Below are 19328 nucleotides of genomic sequence, written 5' to 3'. Positions count from 1 at the left end.
CATTATTTGAAGGAATTTAGTTTGATTAATCTAGGAAGCCTTGGAGGAGATGCAATACTATTTTACAAACACTTGAAGCTCTTCAGGGATTCTTTCATTCTACAAGCATTTACTAATCTCCTACTATGTGCAGAGCTGGAGAAGATGCATAATTCAGATAAGATACATTCCTTGCTCTCACAGAGCATACAAGAGAACCAGTTTAGAGGTTCCCAATTTTAAGTTCAGTGGATAGAGCTCCAAGCCTGGAGTGGAGAAGATAAGAGTTCAAGTCTGGCCTCAAACACTTACTAACTGTGTGACCTTGGGCAAGTCACTTAGCCTCTGTCTGCCTCAATTTCCAAAACTTTAAAATACAGATCACTATATATCTATATTACAGGTTTGGTGTGAAGATGAAGATCAAATGAAATGATCTTTATTTTAAAGAATATTTTAAGAAATGCTTAATACTATCTTTTGTTAAAGGGTACTTACAGTTTTATTTTGGGATTTTGGTTTTGGATGAACATGCTCTTACAACCATGACCAATTTGGAAGTGTGTTTTGCATGATAATAAAAAAATAAAAATAAAGTAGTTGGAAAAAATGCTTAGCAATGACACATGGTAGGTACTATATTAATGTTTGTTCCTTTTCCTCTCTCTTATTGTTCAGCAAGGGGAAAATACAGATGAAAGCTTCAGAGCAAAACATTACATGAAGCCTGGAGAATGGAAAGTCATTACCAAGAGGGAGGCTCAAAGACAAAGTCATAGGTGAGGTGACATTATTTAAATTTCACCTAATTCATAGGTATTAAAAAGTGGATAGGAATTTATTGAGAGGCAATGAGAAGGAAGGAGAATATTCTAGGTAGATGGGACAGAATATATAAAGGCAAGGAGAGAAGATCATAAACTCTTTGAGAACAGGGACTCTTTCACCTTTTTTTTTTTTTTTAAATTCCCTGTCCTTAGCCTAGCACTTGGCACATAGTAGGTACTTAATGAATGTCTATTGATTGATTTGGTAAAGGAACCTAGTTTGACTCAGAGAATAGAATTGTGGAGGAGAATAATATGAACTAAAATGAGAAATACAGAGTATTACAACGTTTTTTGTCTGGCTGGCAAAGAATTCTGAACTTTATTCAAGCAATAAGGAACCACTGATAAAGAGCTTCATCCTTAAGAGGTCAGGAAAAAGGAGAAAAGAGGAGAGCTATTAGGAAAATGTGGAGTCTCTGAAGCCAAGGGAGGGGGTGATCAGCAGCATCACATGTTAGAGATTTCAAAAAAGGGGAGAACTTTAAAAAGATGCCATTAAATTTGTTGATGAAGCCATTGATGACCGTTAGAAGAACCCATCAAGCATCAGAGGCATAAGTCAGATGGCAAAGGGCTGGGGACTTAGTAGGTAAGGCAGAAGTGGAGGCATCAAATGTTGATGGTCTTTTCAAGAAAGTTAAGAATAAAATGTGGAAGAGAAGAATCAGACACTACTGGACAACAAACAAAAGGCTATTATTCTAGTTCAGGGGATTGGAACTCCAGAATTCCAGCCAGTTGCTCTGAGGTGTTAAAATAGCAAAATCATCTCTCTCCACTCCATTCTGCGGCAGAGATTTAAAACGACAAATAATTATAAAGTGTCCTCTCTCTGTATGATGGAGTGCTCAGGTATATCTGGAGTTGAAAAAAACAGTATGTAACCCATTTTTTATGATGAGTTAATATTAATCCATTAACTTTACTTCTTGCCTATTGAGCCATTAGTCCTTATTTTTTCTTTTTTAAAGAATCTTTACTTTCTGACTTATACTCAAATGTATTGGTTTCAAGGAAGAAGAGTAAGGGAAAGGCAATGGGGGTTAAGTGACTTTTCCAGGATCACACAACTAGGAAGTGTTTGAGGCCAGCTTCAAGCCCAGGCCCTAACTCTCAATCCACAGAGCCACCTAACCACTTCCCCTTCATTATTTCAAAAAAAAGCACTAACTCTCTAAGGCCAGAAAGTGGCTGCTGATAGATAGTCCTGATTCTTAGGAAGGAGTTTCCTTATTTAATCCTGTGTGGATCTCAGCTTTAGGGGAAAAAATGGAGATTACTTGGGTTTCAGAATCAGTGATCACTTGTTTCATTTTTGGTTAATATCAGGGGTTATTTCCCAAGAGTAGGAGTTAAATTTAAAAGACTGTAGTGTTTTCATACATTTCATTAGGGAGTGAAATATATTGGGTTCAACTTTATAAACTAATTTATTCTAAAATAAATTACTTTCTTCAGATTTGTCTCCTAGTTACATTCTCTCCCCTTTCTCTGGCCCAAAAGGAATATATCAGCATTTTCAGAAACAAGACTGAAATATCCACTAACATTTGGCTTGCCTCATTTATCCTTTGAGGCCAAACACAGAGGTAACTAAGTGGCCAAAGTGGTCAGATCACTGCAAAGCAAGTGGCCCAATCCATGATAAGTTTATAAGTCTAGGTAAGGTCTTGAGTAGCCTTCCCTTCTAACTAAAAGTTGGAATGCCAATGACATTCCCATTTTTTTTTATTCGTTCATTCAGAACTCTTCCCCAATATTGGGTATTTGCACATAGATTATGGACCAGCAGCCCCATATTCTGTTGGAAGGGTGGCAACATTTATTTAACATGATTTTTTTTTTGTTTTAAAAGTTTCTTTTACTCTATTATTATATTAACTCTAATGAAAATATCTTTTTGGCCCTTGATAGTTTTTAGTTACTTTTTAATTAAGTCTAAGAGGGGAGTGAGAGGAGATGAACCAGAAGTCAGATTTTTAAGTGAATTAATATATCTCAGCTTTCTATATCTGATCATAATTCTCTCACTTGGCATATGTAAAGTAAAAAATTTCCTCCAAATACCACTTCTCTTAATTTACCAATTTCTTTTAGTGGCACCACTATTTCCTTAGTCACTCAAATTTGAAAACTTAGTCACCTTTTATTCCTCTCTTTCCACCTACCTCACCTTCTTCCACTCCAATCACCCATCCAACCAGTTACGATTATCTTTTAATTAAAGCACAGCAATATCTCTTGCATTTGAGTGAATCAATGAATAAATAAATGAATATATACTGAATTCAGAACTATGCAAGAGCCAGCTCAAACTGGATGGCAAGAGTCAATTGTTATATTTTCACTGTGAACACGTTTATCAGTAGAAACCAGAAAACACTATAGAACAGGGCATGAGGTATTGTTTTGTTGATTGTCTAGACAAAAATGGTTAAGAAACATTGATCTATTTATAAAAAACATGTAAGCAGTGTAGGACAGCTATCCTTTGAAGGAACAAATTTATGAATAAATGAATTACTACTTTCCCATTTTTTTCATTGAGACAAATATCTTTCTTTATTTCTTCCCCATTAGTTGTTTATTATGCTAATGCTTCTATTGAGTAGTCTTGAGCAGATTACCAGATCTTTTTTTTCCCCTCCCCCTGATAGGGTAGAACTAATTCAAAGCTTTTTAGAGTGAAATACTAGTTTACATTATTTGATCACTATGTTCCTTTTCATATGTCTGGTAAGAATTTCACTAACTTTGCTCCTCTGGATCACTAATCTTTCCTTAGTTGGGATAGAGTAGAAAACAGGGTGGCCTGCGGGTAGCTGGGTAGCTCAGTGGATTGAGAGCCAGGCCTAGAGACGGGGGTCCTAGGTTCAAATCTGGCCTCAGACACTTCCCAGCTGTGTGACCCTGGGCAAGTCACTTGATCCCCATTGCCCACCCTAACCACTCTTCCACCTATGAGCCAATACACAGAAGTTAAGGGTTAAAGAAAAAAAAATCGGGTGGCAAACTGCTAAAGAACGAAAAAAAAGTTTTTTCTTTTTTTAAATCCATTTTCCTCACCTGCCCCTCTCATAAAATAATGAATGGGCATTTATAGCATCTCCATTTCCTAATTTGGAGAGGGAGAGTGCTTCAGAGGATTCTCATCATAGATCTTGATTATCTGTTCATCTGAGTGGTGCCAATTCCAACTTCTCAGCTAAGAATTAGTAACTTTGGGACTTCTAAAAATGATTATGGTGCTCTGCTTCCTGGTCAAGGCAGTCATTGTAGCAAAGTGAAGGCCTGTTTTCCATTCTTCTTAAGCTATTAAGTCCTCATCTTCCAATGATAACCACAGAAACTTCTCTCGTCTGAGGCCTGTCTGACTCCTAGATGCTAAAAATGCTAAGGCTTGAATGACCCTTTTCTTTTTTTTTTCTTTTTTCTTTTTTAAACATTTATTAATATTCATTTTTTGAAAGGTTAACATGGTTACATAATTCATGTTCTTACTTTCCCCTTCACTCCCCCCACCCCCCACCCATGGCTGATGCACATTTCCACTGGTTTTGTCATGTGTCCTTGATCAAGACCTATTTCCAAATTGTTGATAGTTGCATTGGGGTGGTAGTTTCGAGTCTACATGCCCAATCATGTCCGCATCAACCCATGTGTTGAACGACCCTTTTCTATATGTCAACTTATAATTAATTGATCAACCAATTAACAAACACTTAAGGACTTGGAGCATGCCAGGTATTGTGATAGGCATGGGATAATCGAGAATACAAACAGTCCTTGTCCTCAAGGAACTTACATTCTAACTTTCCATGATTGTCCTAAATCTCATTCCTATTGGTGAGGTAGACTCCGTCCATAGGGGAAAAGTGAAACTGAATTTCTGAGGCACCTTTTTAAACAAGTTTAACCAACATAAACAGAAAACACCCCAAATCCCACCTTACCCTACAAAACTGAGCAATGGACTTGGCCATGGCCTTTGCTGAATGTTGAATACACATTTTCTAGTCATGGAGAATAACGTTCTGGCCTTTCTCGTGTTCTTTTTCACATTCAGATTTACAACTTAATAAAAAGACCAAACAATAAATCCTGGAAGTCATGTCCATCCATGTATTATTCAGACAAGGTCCTTACACCTACAAACTTTGGGGGACCTTCTTGGCCACAAGCCAAAGACAACCAAGTTTGTCCTTTGAAGCCTCCTGGGCTTTCATACTTGTGTTCTCTCATCAAGCCTCTGCCAGACTTTCTCTGGAATGTATATTTCAATTCAGTTCAGGTCAATTCAGGTCAATTCAATTCAATTCAATCTATCTCAATCCAATGCACAAACATTTATCAAACACTATGTATAGTACTTGTGTGATCCTGGCCAAGTCATTGAACCATGTTTGTCTTAGTTTCCTCATCTATAAAATGAGTTGAAGAAAGAAATGGCAAATAGCTCCAACATCTTTGCCAAAAAAAACCTTAAAACCCAAAGAGGGTCATGAAAGAACACACATGACTGAAATGATTGAAAAACAACAAATTTATAGGACTATATGCCAGACAATATAGTAAACACTGGGAATACAAAGGCAAAGACTAAGTCATCCTGGACCCCATGGAGCCTATACTCTATCAGAATAAACATAGTTCATAAGATTTTAGAGTTATAAAAAGACTCAGAGTTTATCCTAGCCCAAACCTCTCAGTTCACAAATAAGGAAACTGAGGCCCAGAGTATTTAAGTGACTTGCCCAGGATTCCACACAAATAGCAGATATCAAAACCAGGATTCTGACCCAAGTCTTTTGACTTCAAATCCAGCGTTTTAAAAAATATTAATTTTTAAGTTTTATTATTATTTTATTTTATCTTTATTTAGAATATTTATTTATGAATATTTATAACATATTTATTATATATCACATATATTAATATATACTATAAATAAATAAAATAAAAAATTATAAATATAAATATGTTTATATATGTGTGTATATATATATATGTACATATATATATATACATATATATATATACATATACACACACACACCCCAAATGGGTAGGGACTTATCATTTCATTAGTATAGAGATTTCACTTCTCTATTTCTTCTATGAATGAACCTGGGCCACTACTTTGTAATTTGTAGGCTTAGATTGTTGCTTGTGAATATTGAGATGTTGAGTAACTTGCCCAGGGTCATACCACCAGAATGTGTCAGAAACCAGACCTGAACCCAGGTCTCTCTGACTCTAAGACTAGCCCTCTAGCCATCATACAACATTGCCTCTCACACTGGGTCTGAGGACCATGAAACTTCCCAGTTATTCTAGAAGACTTCATCGTGGTAGAGAAAAAACACCTGGATTCTCAAAGGCGACTTTAGTGAGAGGCAAGCCTTATACGGAATGAAAAACTTCATGTATTAAGGAGGCAAGATAGACCATCAGGCAGTAAGTAGAAAGACTAGAATTCAAATCCAGCCTTAGTCGCCTGCTAGCTGTGTAACTTAATGCTGTTTGCCTCAGTTTCCTCATCTATAAAATTAGCTGGAAAAAGGAAATGGCAAACCACAATAGCAGAGTTTCAAGTAGGGGCATGACTAAAAGAAATGAATGACAAAAACTCCTCACAACCTATTCACACCCCTAAATTCATGCCTGGTAAAAATTATCTGCTTGGATACTGGACCTAGCTAAACATCTAATGTGTACTCAGTCAATAAATACATGTTAGGTGATTTTTAAAAAAGTCCTTACCTTCTGTCTTAGAATCTATATTAAATATCTGTTACAAGGCAGAAGAGCAAAAAGGGCAGGCAATTAGGATTGAGTGACTTGTCCAGGGTCACACAGCTAGAAAGTATTTGAGGCCAGATTTGAACCCAGCACTTCCCCTCTCCAGGCTTGCCTCTCGATCTACTGAGGCACTTGGTTATCCCAGTGATTAATTTTTGATACTGAAGTCATCATTTGGGGATGGCAGTAGTGCAATGGTAAGTAATGACAGTCATTTAACCTACCAACCAAGGGACAATTACCTAGTTGTCATCTTAGACCTGGTCAAAGTCCTTCCAGGAAGGACAGCCAATTATGTTCTATTTAGAACAGTCGTCCTCAATTACTTCCATTATAGGATCATAGACTTAGAGCAGGAAGAGACCTCGGGTCACCTCGTCCAGCCCCTTCCTTTCATAGCTGAGAAAATTGAAGCCCAGAGAGGTAAAATAATTGCTTGAGGTCATGTAGCTAATAAGTGGTTGAGCTGAGACTAAAGCCCAGATCTTTCAATTCCAAATACATCAGTATTTCCATTGCAACCCACATTCCTGCAAAATAGAGATGGTTGTAACTATAGCTGAGATTAGTGGATTCTCTTGGGTAAGTAGATTTGTGCAGTCCCCCAGACTCATTGGCTTGCTCTGTTATGCACAGATCCAAAATGGGCATCTAGTCATCTTTTACTAGAAATCAAGTTTTTTGGGTTTTTTTTTGTTTTTTGTGAAAGTAAGAACATATAACTGGGCAAAGATTTTCCTTAATGAATAACTCATTTACTAATATAGAGCTGATAGCCCTGAACTTTGAGCTGATTTAATCTCCTCTGTGATTGTAAAGTCTCAGATTTGTTGATTCAAAGCCTTTCATCTAGACTTATCTATTAAGCAGTTTTTCTAGTTCCTTGTTTTTGCTTTCTCCTTCACCTTTCACCTACTCCATAAGGTAGTTGATCCAGACTATACTTTGGGGGCAGCTAAGTGGTACAATGGATAGAGCAGCAGGTCTGGAATTGGAAGGAATTGTGTTCAAACCTGACCTTACACACTTCCTAGCTCTATGACCTGGGCCACTTCCTTAACCCCATTTGCCTAGCCCTTGTCCTTCTGTCTTAAAGTTGTTACTAAGACAAAAAGTAAAGCTTTAAAAAAATAAATTCATAAAAACACTACACTTTGGTTTATTTTCACCTATCTACTTCCTGCAAATTAGGAGGACTACTCAGATGGGTGGTACAAAGGACAGAGAATTGGGCTTAGACTCAGGAAGACCTCAGTACAAATCCAGCTTCAGGAACTTATTACCTGTATTATTCTATATAATGCTTTCTGTTTTCATTTGCTTATTTGTAAAATGAAGGTAATAACAGTATTTACCTCCCAGAATTTTTTGTGGGGATGAAATGAGATATTTATAGAGTACTTTGAAAATCTTAAAACATGATACAAATGCTAGTTATTCAATTATTGTTTACAGGATAAAGAAATATGATAGAATGAACTCATTCACCCCCAGGAATCTCAGAAGTCACCTAGTGCAACTTTTTCAAATTACAGATGGGGAAACTGAGGCTCACAGATATTAGATGCTTTGGCCAAGGTCAGACAGGTAAGTGATAGAGATAGAATTCAAACCTAAGTTGTGGGACTCATATGACCATAAATTTAAAACTAAAAAAAAAGACTTTAGAAGTCATCTAGTCCAATCTCTTCATTTAATACATGTAGAAATTGACACTCAGAGATATTAAGAGACTTGCCCAAGGTAGTAAGTGGCAAAACTAGTTTTCAAACCCAGCCTCACTATAGAGGTCTCAAGAAGTTAGGTGATTTGCTCAATGTGACTAAGGTAGCAAATGGCAGAAAACATATTCAAACCCAAGTACTAGAGTGCCTCCAAATGAAACATTCATTCCATCATGCCATGTTGTTCTCACTTAATGAGGCCATTTTATGGAAAATGAAGTAATGAAATTAATTTAAGAGGAGTTTTGTTATTTCACAGCAAAGGACAGTCTGTCTCAGCCCATGCATTTATTAAGTTCCTACTATATAGCAGATACTTTGTCAAATACCATTTTTTGATTGTGGAGGATGGAGGAAGAAGCAAAAATTGTTTTTATTTTATTCTTATGGATTTCAGTCAAAAGAGAAGAATTAATGAAAGATCTGATGCTTTCTTTATCAAGAGGGAAAAAAAGAACCTCTTGAATCAGTCAGTAGAGATCATCTTGACATGGTCCCAACATATTTCCTTTGAACTTGATAATTGCTGAACACTTTTAAAAAGATGACCTGGAGGCCAAAGAGAGAAAACTCTTTTTTTTTTGCAGGTTCCAAAATAGAGAGAGTTTGAACATTAATTTCTTAACCTTTTCAAACCCAATTTTTGATGGTGTTCTAATGTAAAATTAACATGTCAAAGAGGAAAAAAAGAAAGGTAATGCCAGGGAAGCATATTGCTAGTTTTATGAAATTGACTAATCTCTGCAAAGTTGTCTGGAATTTATTTATTGTGTGTGTGTGTGTGTTAGCAATGTTGCTCTTTACTCCAAGTTTCAAAGGAATATTTGCTAGTACCATTGATGTAAAAATAATTCAATATGATTCTCAATATAGAGAAAAGAAAAGATGGTGTGATGAATTTAGTACTTTAAAACTTTTTAAGGGAATTAAAGAACATGAGAACCAAACAAAATAATACAATTCATTAAGAAGAAAAAAAGACATAGGATCTCAAGGGAAATAATGCAAAAAAAATAGGTCTGGGGAAAGCCTTGAAGTAACAGACTTAAAACTATATTAGGTGAACACATACATGAAGAATCTATGATTTCATCAATTTCTTTAAATATGGTACAATGTGATAGAAAGAGTCCTAAGCTTGGAATTGGGAGATAGAGATTTCAGTAGCAAATTTCACATTCATTAGCATTTTATAACCAATAACTCCCAACTAGAAATGTGATCTAGGTCAGATTCTCAAAAAAAAAAAAAAAAGGAGGAGAAGAAGAAGAAGAAGGAGAAGGAGAAGAAGGAGAAGAAGGAGAATGAGAAGAAGGAGAAGAAGGAGAATGAGAAGAAGAAGAAGAAGAAGAAGAAGAAGAAGAAGAAGAAGAAGAAGAAGAAGAAGAAGAAGGAAGATGAGAAGGAAAGGAGGAGCCTGGATGAGAATAGGAAAAACTTCAATTGCATTAAATTTTTTTTAAAAATGGCATAATCAAAATCAATGCAGCTGTTATGAGAAAATCTGACATTTGGGAGGAAAAGCTTTGCATCAAATACTTTCTGACAAAAGTTCAAAATCTAAGCTATATAAGACACTGACACAAACACAAAAGACTAAGAGCCATTTCTGAACAGAGTGGTCAAAAAATGTAAACAAACTGCATAAGAACTGCAAATAATCAACAATCACATTAAGAAACATACCAAATTACTTATAATTCAATAATGCAAATTAAAACAACAATGATGCTTTACTTCAAGCCTGTCATATTCACAAGTAAGAATTTAAAAGTGGAGTCAGTGCTAGAAGGGCTATGAATAGATGAATGCACTGTTGTTGGAATTATAAAATACTTCAACAATTCTGGAAAGCAATTTGCAATTATGTAGGTCACTAAATTGTTTATATCCTTTGACCCGAAGATCCTACTGCTGATCACATACTCCAGAAAGTCAGTGATTGAAAGAAAGGCCCCTACATAACACATTCATAGCAATACTCTTTGTAGTAGCAAAACACTAGACAGAATGGGTGCCCGGTTGATTGACTGTACGAACTGTGATATACAAATGCAATAGAATACTACTGCACCATTTTAAGAAACAAACATGAGGAATTCAGAGAAATATGATAAGACTTGTATAAAGCATTGCATAGTTAAGAATACAGAGACAAGAAAAAAATACACAACTATTATAATATAAAGGGAAATGATACTAAAAGGCAGGTAGATTTATATGAATGGCAAATAAATGCCATTTCATTTCCGTATGGGACTTTTGGCTGATTTAAAGAAATTCTAGGTGAGAATACTACTTATACCAATGCAGGTTGGCACCTTTTCTGCAACTTAATGGGGTGCTTAATGTAGTGAGAAGTTAAGTGACTTGCTTGAGTTACATATCTAGAATGTATCAGAAGTGGGATTTGAACCCAGATTTTTATGGTTTCAAGACTGAATCTCTATTCATTATTCCATACTGCCTCTCAAATTTCAGGTCTTTTTTGACACTACAATTTTTTATGGAAGCATATGTATTTTATAAATGTAAGCATTATATAAATGTCTCAGAGATAACCAATAACTAGAATTTCTTTTTGCCTGTGGCAAAGCAGAAGAGGACAGTACAACAATAAGTGCTAATATAATGTGTAGTAAAAGTATAGGTAGTCTAGTTTGATCTTCTTGGTAGTTCTAGAGGAAGGTTGTCCTAGTAAGGCTCCATGGCAAAAAGACTCTGGGGATGGCAATCTCACCAGCCCAAAGAAGACCACAAGGCAAGGTACAAAGTCAGTGGTCATCATGGAAGGAAGCAAGCCCACCATTTACCCCACCAATATTGTGGAACAAAACCACATTCTCCTCAAGCTAGTTTGAGTTCTTGACTCAAGTGTCATGGAAAGGAAATACCTGAACTCAGATAATGTCATTGAAAGGAAAACTTGAAGCAGTAAAGAAGAAATGAGAGGAACATAGCAAGGTTTTTGTTTTGGGGTTTGCTTTGGGGGAAGCATGAACAGAATTATAAAATCACAGGCAGAGCTAGAAAGGACTTCGGAAGTCTTGTAGTCCAAAGCTTTCATTTCTACAGTTGAGCAAACTGAGGCTCTGTGAGGTCAAATTAATTGGTCAAGATCACAGAAGTAGCAAGTGATAGATTGAGGATTCAAAATCAGGTCTTCTGATTTCAAATCTTAAATTAATTTCCCTGCACATAATGAGTGGGTTCTTTTAATATTTGTTTGTTTGCTTGCTTGCTTGCTGGTTTAACATAACTGCTGAGATTTAAGTTATGAGTTTAGTCTATGATAGGGCACACTCTGACTAGTGTTGAGGTGAGCAGGATAACTTCATTGATGGCCATAATCACTGTATAACATTCATTTCTCTTCCCAATAAGGAGATAGGGCTTTTTTGAGATGGAAGAGACTTTAGAGACTGCCTAGTTCAAACTCTTCATTTTAGAGATGAGGAAACCAAGGATGGCAGAGGAAAGATGACTTCTTCAAGGTCATATATCTAGTGAGTGACAAAGACTGGTTGAAAACTTCAAGTCTCCCGACTGGCCATCCAATGATCATTCCACTGTGTCATTTGCTACCCTGCCTTTTGTCTCTGCTCTTTTTCACCAAGGCCTCCTGGTTCCCTCCGGCTGTGCCACATGGTTACATATTTCTACCATGTTGCATTTTCAATTAAAAAAGCTAAATGGGATGTTTAAAAAGGATGATTTCAAAGCTGCCAGACCAATAATACCATAAACTGCACCAGTTTTTATTAGAGTCAAATGAGAGTATAAATCATCAGAAAGGCTTGAGCGCGCCAACCACAGAAACAGCCATGTTCCACACACTTGGAGTGCTGAACCCCATCCAGTTGGCTGAGAAAGTACCATGTGGCTTAAAATCATTTTTCACAATTACTGTCCTAACTAGTCAATCGTTCTTGGCAGCTATATCCCCCCACACACAGAAGAACTCAGCTAATTCTCACTCTGCTGTTCTGTAAAGCTGAAAAAAATTTGCAACAGAACCACCCAACATGCCTTCATGAAACCCAGTGGCGTGGACTTTGAAAAGAGAGAAAAAGAAAAATGTTCCCTCTTTTTTGCAACTGACTTAATTACTACAAGTTTTAAGCAGACCATTGTTCTTAATAACAGGACAATTGTACAAGTGGTTAGGTGAAGTAATGGATAGAGTGTTAGACTTCAAGTAAACAAGACCTAAGTTCGAGTACAATTTCAGGTCCTTATGGACTCTTAGCCTTACTTTCTTCATTTATAAAATGAGAATAATTATAACATTTATATCCTAAGGATGTTGTGAGGACAAAATGAGATAATATTCATAAAAAGCTTCCCAAATTTTGAAGTTCTATGTAAATACTATTATTATTATTAATCCTCTTTTCTGCCCCAATTTCCTCATTTGTAAAATAGGGTTAATAATAGTATTTACATTCCAAGGTTGTTGTGAAGATAAAAAAAGAGAAATTTTGTATTTTGTAAACTCTGAAGCACTCTAAGTGCTTGCTATTAGTAAGATTATAAATAATACTGTTCAATGAAATCAGCTCGCCAAATTTATGGTAAGGAGACTGTTCATTTTTTTTAGATGCCATTTGTCATTGGCTTAGTATAGGGAAAAAACTCCCATAAAGGAAATTCCCTCTAACAATGCAGATATACCTACTCTGCAATTTTTGGTCTTAGAGAACTGCCTAGGACCACAGTTCTTGGTCCAAAAACTCTTTCCAGGGAATTCATGAAGTCAAAATTATTTACTAAGATGTTTTAATTTTTAAAACAGTAAAAAATTGATAGATAAAAACCTACTCAAACAAAAACCCTTTGGGGAAGGTCCTCAATAATTTTATAGTGTAAAAAGAAACTAAAGGTTCTAAAATGGAAAACATTAAGAACAACTAATATGGGGAACCAAAGCGGTTAAATAACTTGCCCAGGGTCATAGACCCAGTTTGTGTCAGAAAAAAGACTTGAACCTAGATCTTCCTGTCTCAGAGGCCAGCTTTCTATCCATGAGGCCACAATATCTCTCACTCTGGTCAATAAAGACTAGAATTTTGTCAGCTTCAATTTTTAATAATTTAAAACATTAAAAAAATTATATTGGGTTTGTTCATCAGACTTAATTTATTATGCCATCAAAATCATTACTAGTCCAGAGAAAATGAACAAGCAATTCCATATCAAGGTAGTTTACTAAATAATAATAATTATATAATAATACTTTATTTAATTATGTTAATTAAGATGCAATTGTTAATAATAATATTATTATTATTTAGTGACTAAAAGACAAAAGCACTTTTATGGTATTATAGAGTTACCATGGTAATACAGCTTCCAAAATTTTATGCAAAGATGTTTCCATCATAAGCTCAAGTAGTAAATTCTAACGGTGTTTGTATTGTATCAGTTAAATTCCTTGGGAACTCTGATCAATTCTCATAAATGCAAGGACCCACTATGATTCCAGAACACTCATAATAAAACATTCTACCTACCTACTAACAGAGAGGTAAAGAGTCAAAGTGGCAGATTGAGACACATACATGCATGCATATATGTATTCTATGCAAAAATAATATGTACAAATGCACAGATCCCCTAGGCAAAATAAGCTGAAGGCAACAAACAGATTGAGTAGAATTAAGTGGGATCAGGACTACTGAAGTCATCCCCAATTCCTTGATAAATGTAAAACATGGCTTTAAGTTTTTTAAACATCTATTATATCTAAAATTTCCATTCATTAAAATAAGAGCCCAATCTTCACATTAAAAATGATCCTTCAGTCTAATGAAAGGCAGCCTCGAATCAGAAAACATTTATTTAAAAACTTCCCCCTAGATACAGGTAAAAAGATAAAGATGAGACAGTCCTTGATGCTACAGTTTACATTCTATCAGGGTAAGAAGGAAATTCTTATTGGGAAGTATGAATCAGAAAGGACTGAATCCAAATCTCTGACAAATATTGGTGGTATTGACTTAAATCTCTGAACCTCAGTAATCTTATTTGTAAATTGGGGATAATAATAGAGCCTACCCCAGAGGGTTGTTGTGAGGTTCAAATGAGATAACATATATAAAATGTTTTTCAAACTTTAAATTGTTATAAAAATGTCAACTATTATAATATATTTTTTTCATTGTTAAGGCAGCTCTCAGACATTGGCAAGTACAGCAGGTGCTTTTCTAGACCCTGATATAGAAGACTTCCTCACTGGGGAGGAAGGAAACCAAAAGTCTGACCCAAAATTTAAAAATCAAATGGGGTTTTTGGTAATTGTTACATATAATATATAATACAAATAAAACAATTAACTAACTTTCAGGAATGTCAGGCTTGGTCATTCTCAATTTTGAATCCTTCAGGCCTCTTAAATCTTTAATTTTTCTTAGAGGCAAGTAGAACTTTCCAAAAGCAAGAAAACATCCAGACGAATTGACTAATTATGTTAAAGCCATCTATATTGTGTTTTCACTTACTTCTCTAAATTCTAGCTCATTCCTCATGTATTTCTCCTATCATAAAGCCTTAATTCCCAGCAACACTCAAAAAATACCATATAATCAGAATGTATTTTCATTCAGAGCAAGAACAGTGACCCTATAAACTGAAAACAACTTCAAAATGTTAAAGGGACCAACCAACCAAATAGAAAAACTGTCAGCAAGACCAGGTAACTGTCACAAAAATCAAGCTTAAATTGCCCAGGTTAGGTTCATGTGAACACTCAAAAATGACATGCAGTTTTTAACCTGAGACTTTTAAAAAATTATATTTTACTTTTTTTCAATCAGCAAAAACCTGACTTCTCTCCCTCCCAACCATTACTTCCCTACATTAAGAATGATAACCTCACTCTTTAAAAGTTCTGCTTTTCTCTTATGAATGGTCAGATTAGCTTCCTCAGAAGTATGAAAAGCCTCTAAATTCCAGAAATTATACCTGGTGATCACTGGATATCTAGGAATTCTGTGGATCCTGTTCCCAGTCTTTTTTTTTTTTACCCCCTACATTTCTTAGATTTATTTAACAGAATTGTTGAACTGGTATGATGTATGCTAAAGATGCAGATCCACACAGACTATTTTTCACATTCATTTATGTTTTTATTTAGGGGTTTTGATTTTATATGAGTATTTTCTTACAACAATGACCAATATGGAAGTAAGTTTTTTATGGTAAAATGTGTATAATCCAGATCAAATTGTTTACCATCTCTAAGAAGGGGGAAGGGAAGTGAAAATTTGGATCTTATAATTTTGGAAAATGTATGTTGAAAATTGTTATGATATGTCATTAGGAAAATAAAACATCTTAAAAATGTGTACCAGAGATGAGTAATTAATGTTTATTATTTATTAATGACCCATTTATTAATATTAGTATTTGTTAATAAAATAACCTATTAGATGCCAAATATTGGGCTAGGCACAAGGATACAAATATAACAAAGAAAACAAACTCTACTCACAAAAAGCTTGTATTAAAAGGCAGCATGGAGTAGTGAGAAAGACTCAGATTCCAGTTGAGCCTCTGACACATACTAGTTGTGCAACCTTGAGCAAGTCACAATTTCTCTGGGCCTCAAATGTTTATATAAAACTACAAGTTGCTGAAGAGGTGCTCATCTACGATGAGAGCAGTTCTTCACTGAGATATTTTTTTGCTAGTGAAATCACAGAGCTTGTCTTAAAAAGTTAAATAATAACATATGAATGAGTCCATGAGTTTCTTTTCCCATTTTCCATAGGATTCCAATCCCTCAATTGGAATGCTATGGCCTCAAATGATCTCTCTAAAGAAAATCTCAGTCGAGTCTTATATTTTCTCCCTCTTATAACTTAATGTTATGTAGAGCAAAATTCAATGAAGTAAATAACCCCATGAGTAACAGTGTTCTCTCTCTCTCTCTCTCTCTCTCTCTCTCTCTCTCTCTCTCTCTCTCTCTCCCCCTTTCTCTTCCCATCCCTATTTCTCTCTCTCTCTCTCACTCTCCCTTTCTCTTCCCATCCCTATTTCTCTCTCTCTCTCTCTTTCTCCCCCCCCCTCACCTTCTGTCTTAGAATCAATACCATGTATTGATTCCTCCAAGGTAGAAGAGTGGGAATGGATCTCCACTTCTTAATTTGGAGTAGAAAATGATGCTTCCCCAACACTATTTGGATAAAATGTCCAGCCCAGCAGAAGTTCATCAGATAGTAAATCCATCAATCAGTAAGAAGCCCTTCATTCTGAATTATATGAATTAGAGTCAATGGTTTTTCCTGTTGTAGTTGCTTGTACTTACCATATACCACATACTTGGCCACTTGGGATCATTGAAGTAAGTAGACTGGGCACCAGTGAGTTCAAAGTCCCTCTTTATCCTTTTTTTAACCACTTGTTGCTGAATCCACTCCACCTGCCAGGGAGGAAAACATGATCAGCATCAACATTCCATAAAGAGGAACCAGAAAAATGAGAGACACATCAGGGTCAGTTACCATTGACCAAGCACAACCCATATACCAGGTTTCTTTTAGGCGATTTACTAGTCTGAGGATTATGGATTCTTGGACACTCTAGTTATCTCCAGGTGGTATAGTAGGAACTTCAGGAGAGAGCTGAATTCAATTCCTTACCTTGACACTAATTCTCTGTGTGATCCCAGGTGAATAACTAAACAGATCTTCATCCGAGATCTATAAAATGGGGGTAAATTATGCATGCACCAAGGACCTCATAGGGTTAGTGTGAGGTAAGTATTTTATAAACCTTAAACTAATTTTTAGAAAATGCATTTCACTTTTCTCTAAGACTATAAGTTACAGAGAAAGTACTGACCTACCCAGGTCAAGGGATGTTCCTTAACTAGGAAATACTATATTGCACTAAAAAAAAAATCGCAGGTCTAGTCTGTATTCTTATATTTCACTAGGTAGTGCAGTAGATAGAATGCAAGACCTAGTGTCAGGAAGACCTAAGTTCAAATCCAGCCTCAGACATGTACTAGCTATGTGACCTTAGGCAAGTCACTTAACCTTGTTTGCTTGTCTATAGAATGAGAAAAAAGATATGGCAAACCACTTCAGTATCTTTGTCAAGAAAACTCCAAAAGGGGTCATGAAGAGTAAGATGCCACTGAAATGACTGAATAACAAAATATTATTAATAAAACTTATTATGTTATCATGTATATGTTTATTATATATTATAAATAATAAACACAATATATTTATGCAATATTAATATAAAATTATTATGTGATCTTTCTGTAATACATAATTATAAAACTGTTATATAACATTTATATAATATATAATTCTATAATATTACATACAATTATGTACAACATATATAATTATATAATTATAATTTGTATAATGTGTATATTTTATTAATTTATGCATAATTTATTATAAATATATGCAATAATATTTGTATAATGTATTATAGAATTATATATTATATAAATGTTAGACAATAATTATAGAATATTATAGAATTAATATATATCATTTTATACCATAGGATTATTATATAAACTATTATATATTATTAATAACATATTACACATATTTTATTATTATATATACACACTTCAAAATATGATAACTATGAAAACCATTTTATGCTCACTTAGAAATTTTCTGTATTAGAGAAGTCCTGGTGAGAGTCAGGAGACCTGGCTAGGTCTACCTGGGTTCTTGTCCTGGCTCTAACATTGGCCTCCTTCTGCAGTTAGCTCAGGGCATCTTTGACATGGGATCTCAATTTGATGGTGGTGGGAGATGGGGAGGACAATTCCTTTTATAACAGGCATAATTGCCATAACAGAAAGAAAGCAACTTCTGTTACCCCTCTTCCTCCTCCCCCTTTAACCCCCAGACATCCCAGATCCATGTTAGTTTTAAAATTACTAACCAATCTAGAAAGCCTCTCCAATTTGCCTTTGTGTGTGTGTGTGTGTGTGTGTGTGTGTGTGTGTGTGTGTGTCCCTTTGTTAAATTTTTTTTCTGTTAATAGCTAATTTAGTCACAACACATTCTAAAGATTAGTACAATTTTTCCCTATTCCTCTCAACTCAAAGAGAAGAGAGGAGGAAGAAAGCAGAAGCCCACTATTTAGTGGTTCTGTCTTGATGTACTCATTCAGGGAAGTTTTTAAGACTGCTATTGTCTGCATAATTGAGGCATTAGATGGAGGAAAGAGGGCCAAGGTACTGATTCACAGGTTAAATTACTACATGCTCCAAATACAAGGCAAATAGGACATTAAGGCCCTGAGCAAACCTCGGGAACTAAAAGCAGAATGCATTTACAGGCAGCATCCTTCTTACTTAATCTGGAGAAACACCCCAAACTCCAGTTCAAAAAAGGAATAAATAGGGACCAGACCTTTTATTTCATTGGTATAGTTAAGGAAACTAGCATTTATGTGCCAGTTAGGGATATAAAGAAAGGGGGAAAGGGGGGAATGTTCCCTACTTTCAAGGGGGCACACAATCTATTTGGAGAGGTAATTTGCAAGCAACTATGTATAAATGGGTTTTATATATGAAAAAATACCTATATGATATCTATATGATAAATTGAGAAGGGAGTAATCTCGCTTGGAAAGCATTAAGATTAAGGAAGGTGGAGAAAAACTTCTTCCAGAAAAAAAAGATTTTAAGGTGAGACTCAAAGGAAGCTCAGAAGTAGAACTTCCAGCCAAGAGACTCCCTCTCTCAATACATCAAGTACCATCTCAGCATCTTATAGTCTTAAAATAGTTGCCAAGAGTAGTGAGTAAAGATAGGATTTGAATCCAGCTCTCGATCAATTAAATAATCTCTATAATGTAGCCCTTCAATCTCCTATCCAGGTGGTGTTATGCATTGAGTTCTGGGGCCCCTCAGTCTTTCTGTCCTATAAAATGGGAATGATAGTAATGGCGGCAGCACTTACCCCACTGGAGTCCTAACCCAAAGAATAGTTTATTGTTCCACTAG

The 19328-nt window shown here is 35.4% G+C and overlaps 1 protein-coding gene across 1 annotated transcript in view; it reads right to left on the bottom strand.

Annotated features, from left to right (window-relative positions):
- Window positions 1-19328, bottom strand: part of PCSK5 (proprotein convertase subtilisin/kexin type 5) — a 593358-nt gene that overhangs the window by 492413 nt on the left and 81617 nt on the right. The window contains exon 3 of the mRNA XM_044678618.1: window positions 16644-16757. Coding sequence (XP_044534553.1) covers window positions 16644-16757 — 114 coding nt within the window. The remainder of the gene's footprint in view (window positions 1-16643; window positions 16758-19328) is intronic.

This window comes from Gracilinanus agilis, chromosome 1 (assembly GCF_016433145.1).
Source record: "Gracilinanus agilis isolate LMUSP501 chromosome 1, AgileGrace, whole genome shotgun sequence".
Classification (NCBI taxonomy): Eukaryota; Metazoa; Chordata; class Mammalia; order Didelphimorphia; family Didelphidae; genus Gracilinanus; species Gracilinanus agilis.
The sequence above is the reverse complement of the archived record's forward strand: the minus strand, read 5'-3'. Positions and strand labels throughout refer to the sequence as shown.